Source organism: Diospyros lotus, chromosome 6 (genome assembly GCF_014633365.1).
Source record: "Diospyros lotus cultivar Yz01 chromosome 6, ASM1463336v1, whole genome shotgun sequence".
Classification (NCBI taxonomy): domain Eukaryota; kingdom Viridiplantae; phylum Streptophyta; class Magnoliopsida; order Ericales; family Ebenaceae; genus Diospyros; species Diospyros lotus.
The window spans coordinates 10,935,032-10,956,328 of record NC_068343.1 but is presented as its reverse complement, the minus strand read 5'-3'; the positions used below and the strand labels follow the sequence as shown (position 1 = coordinate 10,956,328).

The 21,297-nt window shown below is 33.4% G+C and overlaps 2 protein-coding genes across 2 annotated transcripts; one reads left to right on the top strand and one right to left on the bottom strand.

Annotated features, from left to right (window-relative positions):
- Positions 1–3,432: 3,432 nt before the first annotated feature.
- LOC127803284 (auxin-responsive protein SAUR50-like) lies at positions 3,433–4,360 on the top strand. The gene has a single exon (XM_052339397.1). The coding sequence runs from the start codon at positions 3,721–3,723 to the stop codon at positions 4,006–4,008; it is 288 nt and encodes a 95-aa protein (XP_052195357.1). The 5' UTR covers positions 3,433–3,720; the 3' UTR covers positions 4,009–4,360.
- An 8,580-nt stretch (positions 4,361–12,940) lies between these two features.
- LOC127804259 (filament-like plant protein 4) lies at positions 12,941–20,565 on the bottom strand. The gene is given in 5 exon segments (XM_052341085.1): positions 12,941–13,513; positions 13,515–13,762; positions 13,764–15,469; positions 16,842–17,061; positions 19,274–20,565. Coding segments are annotated over 5 exon segments (2,610 nt in total). The 5' UTR covers positions 19,280–20,565; the 3' UTR covers positions 12,941–13,083.
- Positions 20,566–21,297: the final 732 nt, after the last annotated feature.

Sequence of the window (21,297 nt, the reverse complement as noted above, 5' to 3'; positions counted from 1 at the left end):
ATCTATGTAGAACAATTTCAAGGTTTTCGAGTTGAAGGTTGTGAAGATCATGTCTACAAACTCCACAAGGCTTTTTATGGCCTCAAACAAGCTCCGAGAACCTAGTATAGCAAAATTAATTCTTATTTATTGCTGTAAGGATTCAAGAAAAGTGACAATGATGTGACATTATTTGTGAAAGGTATTTATCCTAAATCTCAATATTTATTGGTCTCCCTTTATATATGTTGATGACTTATTGATTATTGGCAGCAATACTCAAATGTTGAAGGAATTTAAGTCTTCTATGCTTAGTGAATTCGGAATGCTTTGACTTGGAAGAGATGACTTTTTTTCTTGGGATGGAGATCAGTCAATGCAGCAATGGCATTTTCTTGTCTCAACGGGAATATGCCAGTGATATGTTGAAGAAATTCAGGTTAGAAAGCTACAATCTAGTTGCAACACCTTTGGTGGTGAATGAAAAATTGTATAAAGAATATGAGAGTCCTAAGATTGATGCTTCAACTTATAGAAGCATGATTGGTAGCCTATTATATTTGACATCCAGCCATCATGTATGTAACTAGTTTATTATCAATGTTCATGAGTGCACCACGCCAAAGTCATTTTAGTGCTGCAAAAAGGGTGCTAAGGTATATTCAAGATACTTCAGACTATGGAATTTGGTTTTGCAAAGCAGAAGATGATCGTTTGCAAAGCTATGCAGACAGAAATTGGGTCGGCTATCGTTATGATATGCTTAAAGCACTTCAAGTTTTTAATTTTCTTTGTGTTCAAGTGTTTTCTTTTTTTTTTTTTTTTTTTCGGAATTCTAAGAAGCAAAATCCTGTAGCACAATCAACAGTGGAGGCAGAATATATAGCAACAGTAGAAGCTGCAAATCATGCCATTTGGATTAGGAAAATGCTTGCAGACCTTGGACAAGAGCAGCAATAGCCTTGTGTTATATATCAATTGTGACAACATGTCTGCCATTGCTATTGTAGATAACCTAGTGTAACATGGAAGAACCAAGCATATCAATGTCAAATATCATGTCCTTAGGGAGTATGTGAAGACTCGAGAAATTAAGATGGAACATTGCAGTTCTGAGTTTCAAATTGACAAAGGCTCTCCCTAAGCAAAGGAATGAAATGTTGAGAGGCATTTCAAGGAAGAGTAGTGTTGGAAGTACCGTGAAATCTTTTCTTCTTAGATATTTTTTCATATTAGTTTTTGAATAAGTCTTGTGATTGCCCTATTCTTTGAGGACTAATAAGGATGTGGAATTGGTTTTCTTTTTTTTTAGGTGCACATTCCAATTTTTTCAGATTTAGTTGCAGTTTTTCCTGATATTTTAGTTGGTGTGTTTGCCTATTTTAAGGCAATATTGCATTAATCTTGTATGTTGCAGATTTCATATTGAATTAATTAGAAATGAAAGAATCACTTTGCTCTCAATTTTGTCTTTACAAAATTCACTTCTGCTGTTTCTACAGTTTGTTTCTGAAAACAGTTGGTCAAAAAAACAAGAAGTAATTCCAAACAGATTGTTCCTCCATAACCAAATCCAAATGCGTGAGAAGTTGTTCTTCTCAAAGTTACAACTCATCCATAATCACTTTGCATGGCTATCCAAATATGACAGAAATTTGCTGGCACAAAATACAAGACATATATGGTTATCTTTGTGTCCAGCATCCATATATATTCTGCCAAGCGAAGTACTCAACACATATCCATTTGAGATGTGGACATGTGACTCAAAAGAATTAATGTTGCTATCATTCAGGAAGAACATACACTACGTACTAGTCCTAGTGGTATATATTGTGTTTCTCCTTTTATGAATGATTTAATTTGGCAACCACACATATATCAAATGGACAAACAGAAGGCGATGTGTTCAAATTTTGAGCCTTGAATGCTGTCTTGACTCTTGGTTCGTGTTGTTGTTTAATTATAAATAGAAGATCTAAGCTTCGCCAAATTTTCAATTAAAATTTGAAGCTTCTCTCGGCAGGATACCCATATGCCCACACATGGCATGCAAGTGCCAATTAGAAAGCTTCTTCTCTCTCCTCAACACTGGCTACGTGGGACTTGCCTCTTGGAGGAGAGGGATTCATTCGTTGTTATTTCTCAAGATGAGCATTAATTTAGAATAACGTTGTGTGAGTGTGTGTGTGTGTGTAATATATATTGAAATAACTATATATATATATATGGTTAATAATATTCTTGGATGAAGCGATAGATCTTGAATGTATGGTTGTTTCAGACTGGTATTGATCCTGAGATGTCATCATCTTCAAATACAGGTTTCTCATTAGAAATGAAGAGTATCGATCCATCTTGATATATTTGCCATTGAAGTAAACTACAATGCATGGTTATTAAGTAACCAGGAAGTATGGTAATTAAAACTCTTTTAGTCGCATTTAGTTGTAAATTCGGGCCTAACCTTTGCGCATATATATATATATATATATATAAAAGAAAATGAAGATTCCTCAAGAAGATTTGAACCTTAAATGAAGACAGTTAAAATATGTAAATATATATATATATATAGACACATAGATGAATCATCTAGTGAAAACAATGCCGGACAAAATAATCTAGTTAAAATCACAGCCTTTTAGTGCAAGATAATCCTTAAAATAAGAAATTATGAAAAATGACAAATTTCCTTTTACTAGGTGTATATCCAAAAGAAAGAAATTACTTGAAACTGTCATCATATGAGTGTTAAGTGTTAACTATTTTTGACAATTAATGTTAGTGTTAAATTAGTTTTACATATTACATATATATATGCCAAAATAACTATTTTAATTTTTCATTCTGGATCTGATCAATTAATTTGAAGACTGGATTGTCTATGTTTTGATCTTCTTTAATTACTTTTCTTAATTTTGGAATTAGAAAAAAAAAAGAAAAAGAAAATTCAAATATATATTGCCCCCACAAATAGATCTAGATCTTTATATATAGCAGGGAGTCAAGGAAAATATCAAAGATGGAAGGAAAAATCAAGATGAGGACAAAACCCCATACCGTTCCCAGTCAATTAATTAGATAAATGTCATACAAACAATTTAAAAAATAAATAAATAATAAAGATAATGTCTACTTGGATCATCCTATATACGTATACACTTCATTTACGCGGAAAGAAAGGTATGATTGTTATAACAGTGCTACTTGTTCATCTCCACTCATTAATTTGGTCCCTAATAGCATTAATTAATTAGCTAATTATGGTTCGAATTTTATATGAATATCCTCTTATTCTTGGTACTGTGGCCTAACATGACTGACGTAGTTACGCACCATCTGACGAGTGATGATGATGGCATTACGATCAAAGCAAGAGAGGAAGAATCTAGGTGCATGGAGACAAACTAAATGTCAAGAGACAGAGACTAGAAAACACATACGTACATATATGTATGTATATAATTTAGAGAAGAGAGAGAGAGAAGCATGATGTCTAGAGGAGAAAGAACAAGTTAGGATATGGTGAGTGGGTGTGTACCACCTAAATTAAACTATACTTTCTTCCTCAGCCCCACACTGCACATGCCTTTGTTTCTCTCTTTCTTCTCCATTTTCTTCCCATAAATACCTCTCCGCCTCCTCCAATCCTCCCCCACCACCATCTCTCTCTCTTTCTCTCTCTCTCTCTCTCTCTCTCTGCAACTGATCCATCCATTGATTGATAGAAAGATAGATATGGCGTTGAAGAAAACAAACAAGCATCCTCTGAAGCAGATACTGAAGAGATGCTCGAGCTTTGGGAAAGGGAATGGTCCGGCGGACGTGCCGAAGGGGCATTTTGCGGTGTACGTCGGAGAGAACAGAAGCAGATACATTGTTCCGATTTCATGGCTGGCTCACCCCGAGTTTCAGAGCCTGCTGCAAAGGGCCGAGGAGGAATTCGGCTTTAACCATGATATGGGTATTACAATTCCTTGCGAAGAACAAGTCTTTCGCTCTCTAACATCCCTCATCAGAACATGAAAATCCAATCCAATCCAATCCGATCCAGTCAATCATTCAGATAGCCGGAGGAACTAGCCGTCTAGCCGTTCTAATTCTTTCACGCTCGATCCTTTGAACTTATATCATTTGATTTGATGGGTTTTTCTGGCGCGCAATGGTAAGCGTGGCCAATTGTTGAGAGCTCTCTACGTAATCTCATCATCAAAATCAGTGGCAAATTTTCATGAGGAGGAGGGGGGATATACAATAGGTCCCCACTTTTGATCTTCTGTACATAGATCCTTGATTAATTAATTAATTAATTGTGATCATTTGGATTTTTCTTTCCGTACTGGCTTGGGTTGAATATATGGTCAACATTATGATTAAATATCTCTCTCTGTCTCTCTCCAAATATTTAACTTGTGTAAAATGTTAATAGCGTGTACCGATTTCTCCCACGCCATTGACACGTTGATGTATTCAACGTTGGGAGGAAGAAAACCACGCACATACACAATTTATTTTTTACAAAAATTTTATTGGCAATGAACGTTAATTGTTATTATATTAGGAGAAATGATTAAATATTAATAAATGTATCTTGTATATAGATGAGGTGTATTTATTATATCTTATTTTTAGTATTAATTAAATAATTTAAAATTCAATATATTTGTTGGTAAGAGTTTTGCCAGCAACATTCATTAAGATGCATTTAATACATTTTGTTTTCAACATTTAAATACTTTTATTAATTTGTAATAAATGTATTATATTTTGAAATATTTTACCAACTAATAAAAATGTCTGAATACTAAAAACAAAGTATATCATTAACAAAACTCTTAATAAAATTATTTAAATGTTCAAAAAATATATATATAATAAATATATTTTATTTAAAAATAAAGTGTATTTATTGATATTTAGAATACATTACTCACAATTTATATGTGTAGGATAATGTGACATGGAATTTAATTTTTAATTATAATTCATGTGAATATATATTTTAGTTTATGGATATTGATGGCATGTGTTCTATTATATATATATTTTGCAGTAACATTTTGTATAAACCTACAATATATATATATTTTTTCTCCTTTTGCTAATGGTCAAGAGACCAACTAATGAGACATAAAGCCACACAAGGCTAGGTCTCCAAGAAAGAGTAAATGTTGGCAGACATGCTCATGCCAACTCCTCCAAGAGTACATTAGATTAAGGGCTTGTTTGGTATAAATTTTTTATTTAATTGTTAAAAGTCTATAAAACTATTTAACTATTTGATTATAAAGTGAAAAACTTAGCCCAATTGGGCTTTTGGCTTAAAATGAGACTCTCTGTAATTTTTTCATAAACAAAATTTTCAAAAACATTCATAAATTTAATTTTAAGCTCCACCTTAATTAAACTTGAGCCCCTTCACACACCATAAGGATTATCTCTTCCTCCAATTTGGATTTTCTTGAACTCTTCTAGCTAGGAGTGTGCAATGATCGGTATGGTCAGTTTGAAAAATATTTTCCAAATCAAATCACTAATGACGATTTGATTATATCATTGAAACCATTTGTGCTTGAAATAAATCCTAGTTTGAAAAAACACAATTGTCGACGTTCGATTTCAATCGACTGCAATTCGTTTTGGACCGCGGTGAGTAAATCCAAAAATGTCAAGAAGAAGAAATGAACCCAAATTTCTAACGTGAGTCAACACAGAAATTTTTACGTGGTTCGATCAGAACGATACCTACTCCACGACCACACTCTGATTATTCCTTCAGAATGGCGGTGTCTGATTATTCTCCCTGTCCCTACCTTTCATGATATCTATCATTTTTATTTATACTGAGGGGCTTTTACAATTTAGATAACATAAAGAAATACAATGAGTGTATAATGAGGGACAAACAACCCTTATAGTCTTCACAAAATCGGGAATGAGATCCTCGTTACGAGGGACATGGGATGTTGCAGATAAAGTGAACGGACCCTACCTCTGACTTCTCAGCAGCTTTGCCACTCATGCGAGCTGGAGGTTTTAGACCAGCGACCTGAATGGTCCAACAATCTGAAAGATATTTTCGAGAGCTCGTTAGTTGATTGCTGAGAGCTCGTTGGGGGCTTATTGGAAGCTCGCCAGATACTCGTTTTACGAGTTCCAGATTTCGATGGTGGCTGGACTTTCCTTGGCGAGGTCGTCTGGGCCTTCTTGGCTTCGGGTGATTGGGCCAGTCCATCAAACCGAGTCTAACCCATACAGGGTGATATAGGAAATACATATAACAACAATATAATAATAACTAATATGTGTGTATGTCATAGATAAATGTAGAGATATAAGACAATTAATTGTCCATCTATATAAAGTAAAAAATAATTAAAATTTATTTAATCATGTGTGAGAAGTATGCTAAAATACAAAGGCACTTCAATTCTTAAAAATATGGATGAAATTTATTAACAACAGTTTGTACTTGTAGAAAATTATGTATATCTATAATTCTATATATATTGTGATTTTGTTACTTTACTTAATAATAAATTAAAATTCATGACTTTATAATTAAATAGAAAATCTAAACTATAAGAAACTTTGATTTATTGGAAAGGTCAGTGAGTGAGTTTCACGGTTTATGAAAACATAAAATTTAAACCAAATCTTTTGAGACAATTTTTAGTATTGTCAAACCATAAACGATACTAATTTTGATGATCTAAATTTTTTTTAATTTTTTCTTACTCACCCCTACTTTGGGCCTTCCCCCCTCCCTTCCTCTCCCTTTCCCCTTTTAACTCCATTACTATTTCTTCATTCCTCTCTTCCATTCTCAAGTTACCTATATTATTGCATTTAGACGCAATTTAGGATGCATTTCCTTATATCTCGTCTATTTTTTTGCTAAATTCATACTTGTTCCCTTCTCGAGATTACAGTCCTTACACCCTCAATTTCGACAAAAAAAATAAACCGCAAGTGGAGAACTTATCCCCTTTTCTCTCTTAACATTGGTTGTGCATGGTAAATCACCTCTACTATAGTCATGTTTAATTTATTGCAATATCTTAGCATTTTTGTTGAAGGCTTCTCTTGCAGTCTCACGACTCTTGGCATATTTCGAGTTTTAACTTTCTTATGGCACTTCAAAAGTTGACTTAGTCATGGGACCTTGGGAAACAAATTTAGGGCTAGCTTCTCTTCTTTGTATTTGTGGGCTAAGGCAATGGCAAGATTGTTTGATTATAGTCTCTATTATGAAGATGATTGAAGTTAATGCATGCTAGGTTGGTTCGTCTGTTTTTGCATAGTCTCAAGTGGGAAATAATTGAGCTCTCTCTCTCTCTCTCTCTCTCTCACACACACACACACACACACAAAAGTAATCTCTTATATATATACCTAGTATTTTGATATTACATGTTCTTTGTAATTTCCCAAATGTTTTAAGTTTGCCCACTCTCACATTGGACATTGAAAGTTCTGGGGATAATGGCAGGCTTGGTGCTGGTGCTCTCCTTTTTACCTGCCAACTGTGGCCATTTTGAGTCCTTTCTCTCTACCCTCCCTCAATGGGCTCCCGAATATATATATAATATTCATTTAGGCTCTTCAATTGCTGTTCGATCTTTGTCCTTGTGACAACCTTGTCTATCAATCACAGATTATATATATATATATATATGGTAGGTTGCTGCAGGTGTGTGCTCTTGAGATTTTTTTAGTTCCTTCTGTTAACCAATAATCTTGCTAGCTTGTTTGCCGCTCTAGCGATCTTTTAATTAAAATTAAAAAGATTTAATTTTATTTTAAAATTAAAATATTAAAACTAACTAAAATTAAAAATTTTATTCTAAATATTAAAACTAAATGTACAAATAACATTTTTAATTATAAAATTAATTAGCCTGCTAAACAAACTTAATTTGCAGCTTCTAATTAATTATTTTATGGTTAATTATATATATTTAGATAGGTGGAGGTGGTGGTCCATTGTTGGACACACCTGCTTAATTATGCTGCTCACCATACACTCTCCTCCCCGCACATGCAGGTGGGACTTCTGCTTGAAAGACCTGTAATGCTGACATTATGACTAAATATATTTTGGAAAATGTTAATTAGTAGCTAATATTAGACATGTTACTTATATTTCTTTATGAATTAATTACTTCTAAATATTAAAATAAATTTTACCTATTCTTTTTTTATACAAATAAATAATTAATAAAGCAATTCATTATTTTTTTTCAAAATAAAGGACACTAATAGACAAAATAATTAGTTAATCAATTGTTTAATAGTCAAAAAAATAGAAACTTATCAAAAGAAGCCTTCGTCACCAAAACTTCTGTTCTGTTGCCCGACACAAGCTAAAATGGGGAGTGGGGTCCACATTCGTGCTTTCATATTTATTTGTATCGAATAAATATTATATTATCTAAAACAGATAACATAATATTTTTTTTGTCACCAAAATTAGAATAAAAAAATCGAGGACAGAATGAAAGGAATAATAAAGATACAACTCACATGCTAACGCTTAATCAACAAATTAATGGTCTTAGCCTCTCACGTCGTTGTCCTTGATGGGATAATTATCTTGAAAGGGTTAGGTATAATGAGTCAGCTTGCGTACTTTTGGGTACTTCCAAGTGATTTGTTCTTTTATCTTATCAACTCTCCATAAATACTTCATCGGATCATATTATTTAGACATTAAGAATTATATTTTAAATTATATACATATTAATAAATAATTAAAATATTTCTCGTATCTTACATCGTCTCATCATATTAAGTAAGAAGTATTTTAGTCATGTGTCTCACGCTACCTCGTTATTTCACTTCACCGCTTTCAATAAAATGTATTTTTATTATTTTAATTATATTATATAATTCAAGATGTATTCCCAAAAATTCAAATAGCATTTTTCATAGTCTACCATGTTTTCCACTACTTTCCAGCATTAAAACTAACAGTGTGCATTTATGTTCTTAAAATTTGTACTGATTTCGAAAACAATATTTTTTTGGTGCATATTTCTTACAATAAATTTAAGAAAGGGTCTTATTATTCCATCCATTATTTCGTGTTTACTTAGATAGTGTTTGTTAAAATTAATAAAATAAGACTATTAAGATAACTTATTTGTAAAATTCAAAATAAATTATTCAAAAGGGAAGGGAATAAATTTATCTTGAAAGTTTAAGATAAAAAATTATATGAGTTCTTTATAGAAAATTTAACAAATATAATAAAAAATATTTTTATTTGAGATACTTTTTATATTCTATTTTTTTTTTTATCTATATCTTAGTTAACAAACATTACGTACCTTAATACATAACAGAAAGTGGCTTCTAAACTAATAAGAAATATAATCTTTACTTTCTTAATTAAAATTTTAATATATTTCCACTTTTAATTATTTTTTTCATTTCATTAAGTTTTTAATATTAGTTTCCATTAAAGAGTAAATTACAAGCATATGAATGGGACTTAAGTAACCAAAAAAAAAAAATGATTGAGAAAGAGAGAAAGAATATACTAAAATTTTAATTAAGAAATTAAAGGCATGATTTCTTAATAATTCATAGTCATGCTTGGTCTTACCATCTATCCTTTTACTTTAGAATTCCTTACTTAGATTTATGTACGTTATTATTACCCATAAAATAAAATTTCGCCATTAAAAAGCTTTCTCTTCATTTAAATAGAATAATGAATTTTTTATTTCAAAATTTCAATTCAATTTACAATAAGTTTTTTAATAAAAATGAACTTTTATTAAGCAAAATAAATAAATAAAAATGAGGTTTTAACTTTTCATCGCAAAGAAATAATACGATATTTTAATTCAACTTTGTAAGATAATTTTTTAATTGATCATTTTCTTGGAAAGACTTGATGCAATTGCATGGGTTGAATGATTATATATATATATATATATATTCTAAGTAAATATGAATAATTAAACTTTAACACAAGGAAGAATATTATGGTTGTTTCAAATTAAATAAGAAATATTAAATGAAAAATTATCACATAAAGCATTTACAAGATTGAGAGAATTAAGGACAATTAAAAAAACTCAAAAAAAAAATTAATTTAACTTAATACATAAAAGAGATCTCTAGACTATTAAGAAATGTAGTCTTTAGTCTATCAACTAAAATTTTAATATATTCCCTCCTTTAACTATTTTTTTGTCACCTTAAGTTCTTGATATTAATTTTCGTTAAAGTGTAAATTACATAAGTGTTACATGCATGTGAAGGGGACTTAATGGTTGAAGAGAGAAATAAAAAGTCTACTTTACCATCCAAAACAAAATAGATTGTAATAGATTTCAAAATCATTTATAATAGATTTTAAGATCTACTTTATTACCTTAAGAGGTCTGTGGTTTCTAATTTGTACTGTTTTTCAATTTATTTCTTTTACACTTGTATATCCTTCTTCTCATCCTCTGTCCATTAGCTTGTAAATTAAGGAGGAGTAAAAAATTTAATATGAATTAAATTACTCAAAAGGAAATATAGCTAAAAGAGATATTAATGTAATGGTACATAGATTTGGTTTTTAGACAACAGAATAAGCCTTTTTATTCTTCGGAAGGGAAGAAAAGCAAGGAAATTATTTTCATGCACAGAGGAAAATATAATATTTTATGAACTATATTGTTTTCTTCATTTTTTTTCACATTGGAACTACGTACTAGTTCCAACCATAACCTTAAAAGAGTATTGTTTGCTGATTTATTATTGCCTGGTCAAGTCACTTTCTCATTAAAGAAAATATACCTATGGTTTTTTTGTGAATAGAAACAGTTTCTCACCTTCCTTGACAGTTACTGGACATCATTTGAATCATCTCTGGGTCCCTTTCCCAGTCACCTAAACCCTGCTGTTCTAGATTACAGATAAGAACTGGAAGCAACCCCACATGCTTGAAATGAATCAGATTTCAGTTTCACAAAGCCTACATTCTTCGGCGTTAACAAATCCTTTGCCAATTGCTACTAGCTTTTCCCAAATATAAAAAACACATAAACAGCCATATATACAATAATATCTGCTGAAGAAAAGGGAGAGTCGCCAGCCATAAACAGGCATTGTTGTGGGGCGGACATGTTGGGCCCAAAGTCGCGGACAAACAGTGGTATTCTACCCAATAATGCCCAACGCTTCTTCCATTCATTTGCCTACCATTCAGGGACTTCCCTAAGCACACGCACTTAAAACCAAAAAAACCCAACTAATATCTTCGTAAGCTGACAAATGGAACCGGAGAAAAAGAAATATCAGAGATGTTCCCCAACCTTCAACTAATGCACAAGCTCATGCTTCTCAGCTTGTCTGATGATGTTGAAGACTCGGCCAGATTGATTTTTCTCACATGTTCCCACCAAAATGCGGATGAGTAATACAGGTGTCGACTTAAACTCCAGCATTTTCTAAGCAGTGCATTTTAATTTGTGCACATAGAGAGGACGAAACGAATAGGGTGAGCTGCCCAAGACCAACCAGTTATATTTTATAGAACCCCATCCATATGTCTGTTATGGACAAGGCACTGGTTGGTAGTCAATCCTTCTTGCGTATGGAAAAGATTGGCTAGAGCCATGTCCATGTGTCTCTAGCGCCAATGCTGAAGGAGAAGAATAAGATGACTTTTTTGCCCTCTGATTCAGGTCCTCGCTGTGGATGGACTAGCCCACCTCGCAAATCAAGACAAGAAAGCTCTATCCATCTCGAACTGGTGAAATTCATATGAGTGGCCTGTGACTTGGGGATCCCAAAACTATGAGTTTGCTGATCTGTATTTGAACTTTCGGCAATTTCAAGCTTTTCCATGCAATGAGATTCCCAGGTATCTGTCTGGGGGTTGTAAAACTTTCGATTGCCTGCCAAGAAGGAAGATAGTCTCTTGACGCTCTACAAGCTTTGCTGCTCTCCCTCTCTCCTGCACATTTCAAGAAAGTAAAACAATTTACAGAGATGATTTTTAAGTTCAATCCAACTCTAGCAGCAACTAGGTCGAACAAGAAGAAAAGATAAGATATAAAAGTTCTTTTGGACAACATTATCTGAAAAGGTAACATAATTGGATGAATATTTGAAGAAGTAACATAATTTGAGTCCATGCCGGTGTTGATGGCACCAGCAAGGTACTTTACGCTCTGCTGCTTCTGGGTGCTATTGCATTTGTTCCAAAATCAGGATATTTTACACATTCGATACAACCAAGTAAAATAGTGTATCCTCGTACACAAAAGCATACCTGTACATGTGATATCTATGCTGTTTATGCAACAAAAACAACTGAAAATGAGCAAGACAGTGTCAACTTGTGAATCCATATATTTGAAAAAATGAGAAAGAATTAGTGGGTGAAGCCGACTCTATTCAAAAGCAGGATATAACTAATACCTGTTTACTCTTGTCAAGATCTGTTGATGAAGAAGAAGCTAGGCAACTTTCCTACCTACATGAATGTGGAAAATAAGGGGCAAGTTAAAAACCAAATCAAACCACTGAAGTGAATTATCACAGTACAAAAACAAAGTAGGAGATGTAACTGACATCATTGCCACGAATGCATCTGAGAGTTTAAACATACCATCAAAATTTTCCAATGAAACTATAATTTAGATCGAGAAAGATAGCAGATGGAAATTGGTTACCTGCATTATTCACCAAGATGACGCTATCATGTCCAACTTTTGTAATAATCTGACAAAGGTCAACCAAGGATAAGAGAATGCCTCAATAAATTTGCCCAACAGTTGCTAAAACATTTCTTTTTCTTCCCTTTCAATCAAACATGTTCCTAAGCAGTTCCATACCATCTCAATTATTGGAGAACACGGAAAATGAAAATAAACAAAAGCTGCAGCATACAGCTGAAGGGTATACAACTGATATAGTTACCATTAGAGCAGATGATGGAAGCAAAACAAAAATACAACTGAGTTATCATAATTGTTTGTGATTCGGTCAATACAATATCAAACAAATTTTTAGGAGTTCAGAATTAAGATAGTATGAACAGGATAATGTACTGCATTTGTATTTGCAAAGATGTGTCACAAAAACACGTCACTAAAATTCTAGCCTGTGGATTTGATCTTCAAGTTCCTTGCATCTGGCTAAAGCATCTTGATGACTGCACTTTTCTTCCTGAAGCATGGTATTCAAACTCTCTTTTTCCTTTCGTAAACATTTCACATTTGCTTCTAACTCTTCAGCATGGGTTTCAAGAGACTTATAAGATTCTACCATGCATTTGAGCTGAGTCTCTGTCAAGATGTTCAATTTTTTAGAAGATGCGAGCTCTGATCTAACTTCTGACAGAAGCAATTCCATTTCCTCTAACTGCAATTTTGTAGACTCAAAATCCTTACTATATCTAGCAAGCTCTGCCTCGATGCTATCTTTCTCTAATTTCAGCTGTTCCAGTTCCAATGAACATTTACATGATGTCAAATTCAAGGCAAAGCTAGGGTTCATATTTGCCTCAGTTAGAGTCTTGAGGATTATTAGAGTGAGGAATATTGCCACATCCATCAGGAGAACTGTGTTGGTCAGAACTAGTGATTTCCCCCTCCTGCCCTTTACTGCCAATGACAGTGAACTTCAGGTCGCTGGCTTGTACCAAAATGCGTGAAAGGTCAACGACTAAGTCAACTAGACTTATTTTGTCCAAAAGAAATTTATCCACAGAGGCAGAGAAGTCCTCATAATCCTCAATATGCACATGCCCAATTGTAGAAGAATCATGAGCTTTCATTACACAACTGCACAGATATAACACATTGGTGAATATGATAAACAGCAAGCACCAAGTTTTTATTACTACTATCCTGTGTACCAATACACAGTTTACTGCATTTAGTCAACAAGATCTTGTTATTGATGGTGCCTTCATGAGGACAAGTCTGCAGATTGTTTGGAACATTATCAGGATGTCCCTTTTTAAAATACCTAAATGAGCAACAAGCAAGGGATTCTTTTATTTCCTGAATAGAAAATTTGGCATCCTCTAACAGCTTACTCATATCAGTGTCCATAGTCTTAGTCTCAAGGAAAATTGAAATTCTTGATAAGAGCTCCGGCAATAGAAACTGATCCACATTAATCTCTATCACTTTACTACCACCTTTCACATCTGGGACCTGGTCATATGATGGATTCCTGGCAGACTGTGATTCAGACTGAAGAAGTTTATCATTCTTAACAATATCAATAGAAGCATCACAGTTATCATTTTTATTTGTTATACAATTTGAACTCCATGAAATTGAGACCTTGTCAGAATTATTAGCAGAATGAGCCATTCTCTCCATCTCAAGAAAGTCGTCCATGAGATCTAGTGAATTTGCATTTGAAAGATGAATCCCTTTATCAATGTGCTTATATTCTTCTATACTAGATAAATCAGAGACAGAAGTCATCACCCAAGACCTGGAAAATACTCCATAACCATCTAAACCATCTTCAGACGAGGATACACTCTGAAGATTGCTTGCATTTTGGCTTGAACCTTCTGTACAAACCTCAATAATTGACCTTGGCGAGCTCCTCTGTTGCTTTAGGATCTGTAGTTGTACTTCTAAATCTTTTATCTTCCCAGACATTTTAGAACAAGTGTCCCTTGAAGACTGCAGGTCACTGTTCCGTGTAGCCAATGCTTCTTTCAGCATCTTCATTTCTTCCATGGCCAAGAATCTTTTAGTAATGATTTCGGTCTCCTTATGATCGGGTCTCATGTAATCAGTGGAAAATTCTGGCAATGAAGTTGGTTTACTGTTCTTACCCAAAGACCTCTGCAGTACTGATCGAGAATCACCAAGATTGTGTCCCCAACTCACAACTTCCTGCTTCATTTGTGCCATTGCAGCTGGACCAGGCAACTTTTTTCTTACAAGGCCACATAATCTTTGGCACTCTGCCTCTAATTTCGCAATTCTTTTGGCACTCTCTAAATTCTGCTTATTTGCAGCTTCAGCTGACTTTAGGCTCATATTCTTTTCTTCATTGCGGATATCAAGTTCCTTGGTAAGTACATGCAGTTCATACTTAAGTGAATTGATCTCCTTTTCATATGATTGAACTTTTTCTTTCAGAAGCTCATTCTCAATCGCAGCGTGGGATTTTTCCTCATTGATTTTCATCAGCTTACTATAATGTTCTTGCAATGACCTAGAAAGTGCAGCATTTTCAGCAGCTGATCTAAGAAGCCTTTGATCCAAGTCCACTATTTTTGCTTCGAGATCAAGCTTGATTTTGTCACACTGCTTGGTTTTGGTGAGAACTACTTCATGCAATTTCTTCTCATTTTCTTCCCTCACAGTTCGGATCTGCCTCATGCACTCTTTAAGAGCACCACCTAGATGAGATGCCTGATCTTGAGCAGTAAGCTTCAAAAGTGTGACAGATTCAAGTTGATGCTTCAATGCTGAAGCTTCAGCATCAGCCTTTTCCCATCCTTTAATACAGAAGAGGGGTTCAGTTAAAAAAAGGAAACTAAGATTGCAAAGGACCCTTATATGTGTGAAAAACAAAGAGTAGAGTACTTAGAGTAGATGGTTTTCATTAGCATCATAAAGATAAATAAATAAACAAACCTTGTCTGCTTTTTATTAGCATCACAAAGATGAAACATAAAAAATTAAAAATTAATAAGTTCTGGTTTCAAAGCCTCCCAGAATATGAAACAAGAGCTTCTATGAATTAAAAAAAAAAACCTGAAAAGAGAACTGAAATTGAGACTTGCTGAAAATGATTCTTGACATAAGAAACAGAAAATCAGTTAAGTATTTATAGACTGAACTGAACTGATTTTGTTAGGGATACAACTAACCTTGACAGTTGTACAAAGACAAGTGGAAAGACAAGTGGACAAGTCCTAACTAAAAAAACTTAACTAAACTATTACTACAATTAACAGAATTACAGCTAATATTCCTTTGTACAGGACAAATAGATCCTAATTGTTGTTGTAATTGAAAAGATTCGGCCACAATCAGCTGAGAATCAAAGTTCTGAAGAACATACAATAACTCTGCTAAGGATTCACAATGAATCACCTGAGCTAGAACTTCTTTGTCAATTGTAGAGAAAAGCAACCCTAAAGTAACTGATCTGATTTGAGCCAGGCTAGATATTCTTCATTTACTTTCTGTGCATTAGGATCATCAGAATCTAGATCTCGTAGATATTTGACTGGACATTTTTCTGATTTGTTGATGAAGGAGATCAAATAGAAAGCCCTAATTGTCGCCAAAATCTGAGCTTTCCAAAACAGATAGTTATTACTATCTAGTTTGATAGGACTATACTTGAAAGCTCTCACTATGGAGGAGAAATCATATTGCAAGGTAGAAGAACGGAGCAGGATCAACTTTGAGAAGAACAACGTGATTGTTCTTGATTTCCAGCCATAAAAACACAGGTCGTTGGCTCTAATACCATGAAGCAAGAGCTTCTATGAAGAAAAAGAAAGAAATTGAAAAGAGAACATAAATTGAGATTTGCTGAAAAATGATTCTTGACATTAGAAACAGAAAATCAATTGAGTATTTATAAACTACGAACTCAACTGATTATGTTAGGGATACAACTAACCTTGACAGCTGTACAAAGACAAGCGGATAAGTCCTAACTAACAAACTTAACTAAAATATAACTACACTTAGCAGAACTGCAGCTAATATTCCTTTGTACAGGATAAATGGAACTACTTCTCTCTACAGTATATATATGTGTGTGTGTGTTTCCTTCTCCCGCAGGACATAGAAGGCTATATTATGCTACAATAGAGATATTTGTAGTAGGGTAGCAACATATCAAGGCCATACCTGAAACAGCTTCTTCAGCAACTTTTGCATGTTGTTTCACCAGATTATTTTTGACATTTATCTCTGAATTAGCAGCAGATAGCTGTTCATTCAAATCCTGCACTTCTTCTTGCCACAATTTAACTTGGCCTTCTAAAGCATTAACTTGATCCTTGAGACCAATCAAATGCGAATATGCATCCAGGGATATTTGCAGATGGTTAACCTTTTTATGGTTTTCCTGACCATAGAAAAAAATAAATCAGAAGCTGGGAACATCTCCATCCTGAGGTCAACCATACCATCAGTGCACCATAAAATTTGTTTAAAGGTATTTATTAAAAAAATAAAGGGTTATTTACTAAAAAAAGTACCAAACTTTGGCAAGTGCATCAATTCTACAACAAACTTAAAAACTTATCAACTTTACATTAGAACTTCTAATTTTGTATCAATTCTACAACACCGTTAAAACTTAAATAATTAAATACCCTTTTGATGTATCAATTATTGATTTTTCTTCTTATTTTCCAATCTTAACCGTGTACATAAGACAAGCTCTAATTATGTGCATGGTTAAGTTTGAAAAATTGAAAGAAAAATCAATAATTAATATATGTAATTGATATATGGAATTAATACATGGTTAAGTTTTAACAGTGTTGTAGAATTGATACAAAATTGAAAGTTCAAAGGTAAATTGATAAGTTTTAAAGTTTGTTATGGAATTGATATGCTAGCTAAAATTTGATAACTTTTTGATAATTAACACCAAAAATAAAAGAAGACTTATTTGAAGGTTATCAAAGTCTTATTGGGATCCTCCCTTACTTATTCTGCAAATGCTTGCGGGTAACTCACATCAGAATGCTGAGAGTAATAGCCATCGCAACAGACAGATCAAGGTAAACTATGAGATAGAGAATGATGCAGACCTCATCCACAGGAAAGAAAATGCAGGTTTAAGGCCTATGGACACATCAAGAACAATCTGGACTATCTCATTACGTAGAAGAATAAGGACGTACAAGGTTGATACAAACTCCCATACACCTAACCTCCTCTAGGTTGAGTTCTCTGAGAAAACCTCTACACTGACCCTTAAATCTCAATGTCAAGACACAAAAGAAAATTCAGCCAGAATTCGAGCCTGAACACCTCTAGCACCTTCAGTTATCAGGTAGGCCCCATGGAATCTGAATTTAAGAAACCATTGTTAAGGGAAAAAGCTATAAGCTTAGCGAAGTTCTTATTGATGGTTTTCTAGATATGCCCTACAGACAACAAGCAAGTGGTAAATGTCCTTATCACCTAGATGTCCTACTGAACCCAAAGAGTCACCAACTGAATTTGCAGCATCCCCTGTCTTCTCAATAACAGTTTTATCAGATGATTTTTTCTTCCACAACCAGCTACGACGCTCCATTACAAAAATATATATATTCTGACATGAATTTTAAAAACAATCAAATGGGCGGAGTAATTAGTTTGACATCGAAAATATTCACTGCATGAAAATGAGCAGATCCTTCTAATGCAAAATGGGCACAACTAGGTCCAACACCAGGCCAAATTATATTTTGTAATTGTTGTAACATGACTCTATAGGCATGAAGCCACAATTTACAACCAGTATGGGAATATTATCTGATTATTAAAACTGACTGTTCCAGGTTTTACCCCACACCATGCACAATCATGAAAACGTCAGGGGTGAGTATGTGTATTAACATCAGATGCATCTGTTCTCATGCTCTACCTGACTAAATTTTATATTTCTCAAGTACTTTTTTCCAATTTTGGAGGGCAAATGGTTATAGACTAAGATAAAGCTTTTTAGCATAGAATGGGAGTCTTGGGCATGGTTTTGTACTACATTCTACAGCTTAAACACTTATATAAAAAAACCTACTACATAAACATAATTTCCTGACGCTTAGTCATGTCACACAGTACCTTACATCTACCACCAAGTGTCAAATATCCAAAAGTCGCATTACATAGTTTTACCTTGTTTAAAATGAACGACTTTCAATCATTATAAACAAGAACAAACTCCACTTGGTTGAGGAAATAGCAGCAATTATAACCAATATGACAAGATTCATATTTAAGTTACGTATTTAAGTTAATCACTTATAGAAGAGCATTAAGTTCCTCTTTGACACTCATCACATAAAAGCCACATAAAATTGTCGCGTGTTTTCCAATCCACATCTGATATGGTTAACGATTTGAGAATTGTACAATGTGTTAAACAGTTCTTAGTACCCCTCAAGGTAAAAATACAGTCCCATAGAGAAAAGAGTTTGTAACCACTCTTGCAGAAAATGTCTTGCAGCCTTAATAATTCAAGTGGGATGCTTGATGCCTGGTAAGGAAAATGAAAGACTGTCTTGAAGTGCTTAAAAGTTGACAAATTTAAAATGATAAGCGCATTAGCAGGAACTCACATTCATTGTCCATGTGAACAATCAGTATAGTCTATCTTGAACCAGTAAAGAAGAATAGCCCTTGATGTAGTTTCAGGACAAAAAGCTTCAGACTCATAATTCTTCACCAGGAACAATGATGCTTATGAATGAGAATGCGTACTGTCACACACAAACTCCAAATATTTTCAGACAAATCATCTTCACTCGGCAACAAAGAGTGATAAAATTGTAGGAATGTGAACCTCTAGATACCTAGGCAATCATATAGAGTGTCAATACACCAGATTGGCACTTCTACTATCGTTCTGTAGTCGAGAATTCATCATATGCATAAAAAAATAAAATATTTGTAGCCTAAGACAAAAGGATGCATGATGATATAGCTGAAAGTTACAAACTCTAAGCAGAAACTCGCCATTGAAACAATAAACAAGCAGACAACACTGAACTTATAAATAATAAAAAGAATATTGATAGATGTGCTTCTTCTTCTTTCTTTCTTTCTTTTTTTTTTGACAGTTTCTTCAGTTACCAGATTCATGATAAATTGACAATTAGTTTCTTAACAAATAAACGAGCACACATCAATCTTGACGGAATATAAACACATATAGGCAAAGAAAAAAAATGCAGTGATCAACACTGGAGCAACTTGATGGAGCAACTGAAAGAAAATCCATATTAAAAAGAAAAAGAATCACACGTATCTAAAGAGAAATAAAGTGATTACCGTTCGAATTGTTAGAAAAATATAATAAAAATTTTCTTCAACGTACTCATACTCTCTGCCCTTTATTCTTTGATTTAAGATTGTTAGCCAACCACAATAAAATAATTATATTGTTAGCCAAACAATAATTATATTTATAATATTGTAATTATTGCTCAAAAATATAATTATAATAATGATTATAATACTGTATTTAAACCAGTAGTACAAAAATATTGAAATAATACAATATTGTGCAAGAAAAAATAAAAGCATAACAACATATGAGAGGATGATAAAACCTAGGCCTGTATAACATACAGTTCCCTTAAAACAGATTCACAGCCTCACAGAAAGTGCTAGAGGCTAATTAGTGTATGTTTCCCAGAATACAATAGTTTACAGTTAGCACCAACTTCAGAATCTAGCAACGAACTAGAACACTAGTATTAAAACTGTAAGAGTATAATAATTCTGTTGTGAATTCTCTCATATTTTTTTAATGGCTGAACCCTCTATTTATAGAAGAGAAAGAAGAAGAACGGAAGAAGAAAATGAGAGAAGAGGGAGAAGACGTGGGAGGCTTTGCTGCCTCCCTCAATTATATATATATATATATATAATATTTTTATAATATATAATAAAATAGGCCTCTTTCATATATATTAATAATTGAAATAATAACTTGTATAGGACTCTACATTATTAATTTCAATCATTCGCCTAGTACAATGCACGCATAATGCACCCTCATAATTTAATGCATAGTGCACCTTTTGTATTTTTTTTCTTTTACTTTTACAGTAATATAAATTATATATTATATTAGACATACCTCACACAATTTTTCAATCAATTTTTCATTCACCCATTTATCAATTTGGACATGTGAATATACAAGTATTCCAAATTTCCCAACACAAACAACCTGAGATAAACAGATATATGAAACACATATGCGTTAAATTATAAGTTTCAAAAATCAATTATATGAAACACATCGCCAAATTAACTCTGAGAAAATAATAACCGCCGTTTAAGTCTCTCGAAAGCCCTTTGGCAATAACGTATCACAAGACAAAAGTACAGTACACAATCAAAAACGGACATATACGACTGTCCGCCGGAAAACTTACCCAAAAAAAAAACTAGATAAATAAAGCAAGCGTTCAACAATTCGTAGAAGAAACGCAGATGTGGCCTGCGACAAGTAGACGATCCTTCGAAAATCAAAACGGAGAGCTAGGGTTTGAGAGCTTTCACAAGACTATTAGACTGTTTTGTTGTTCTGTTTTCGGGCAGCAGAGACAAATAGAGTGAGTGTTGTGGAGAA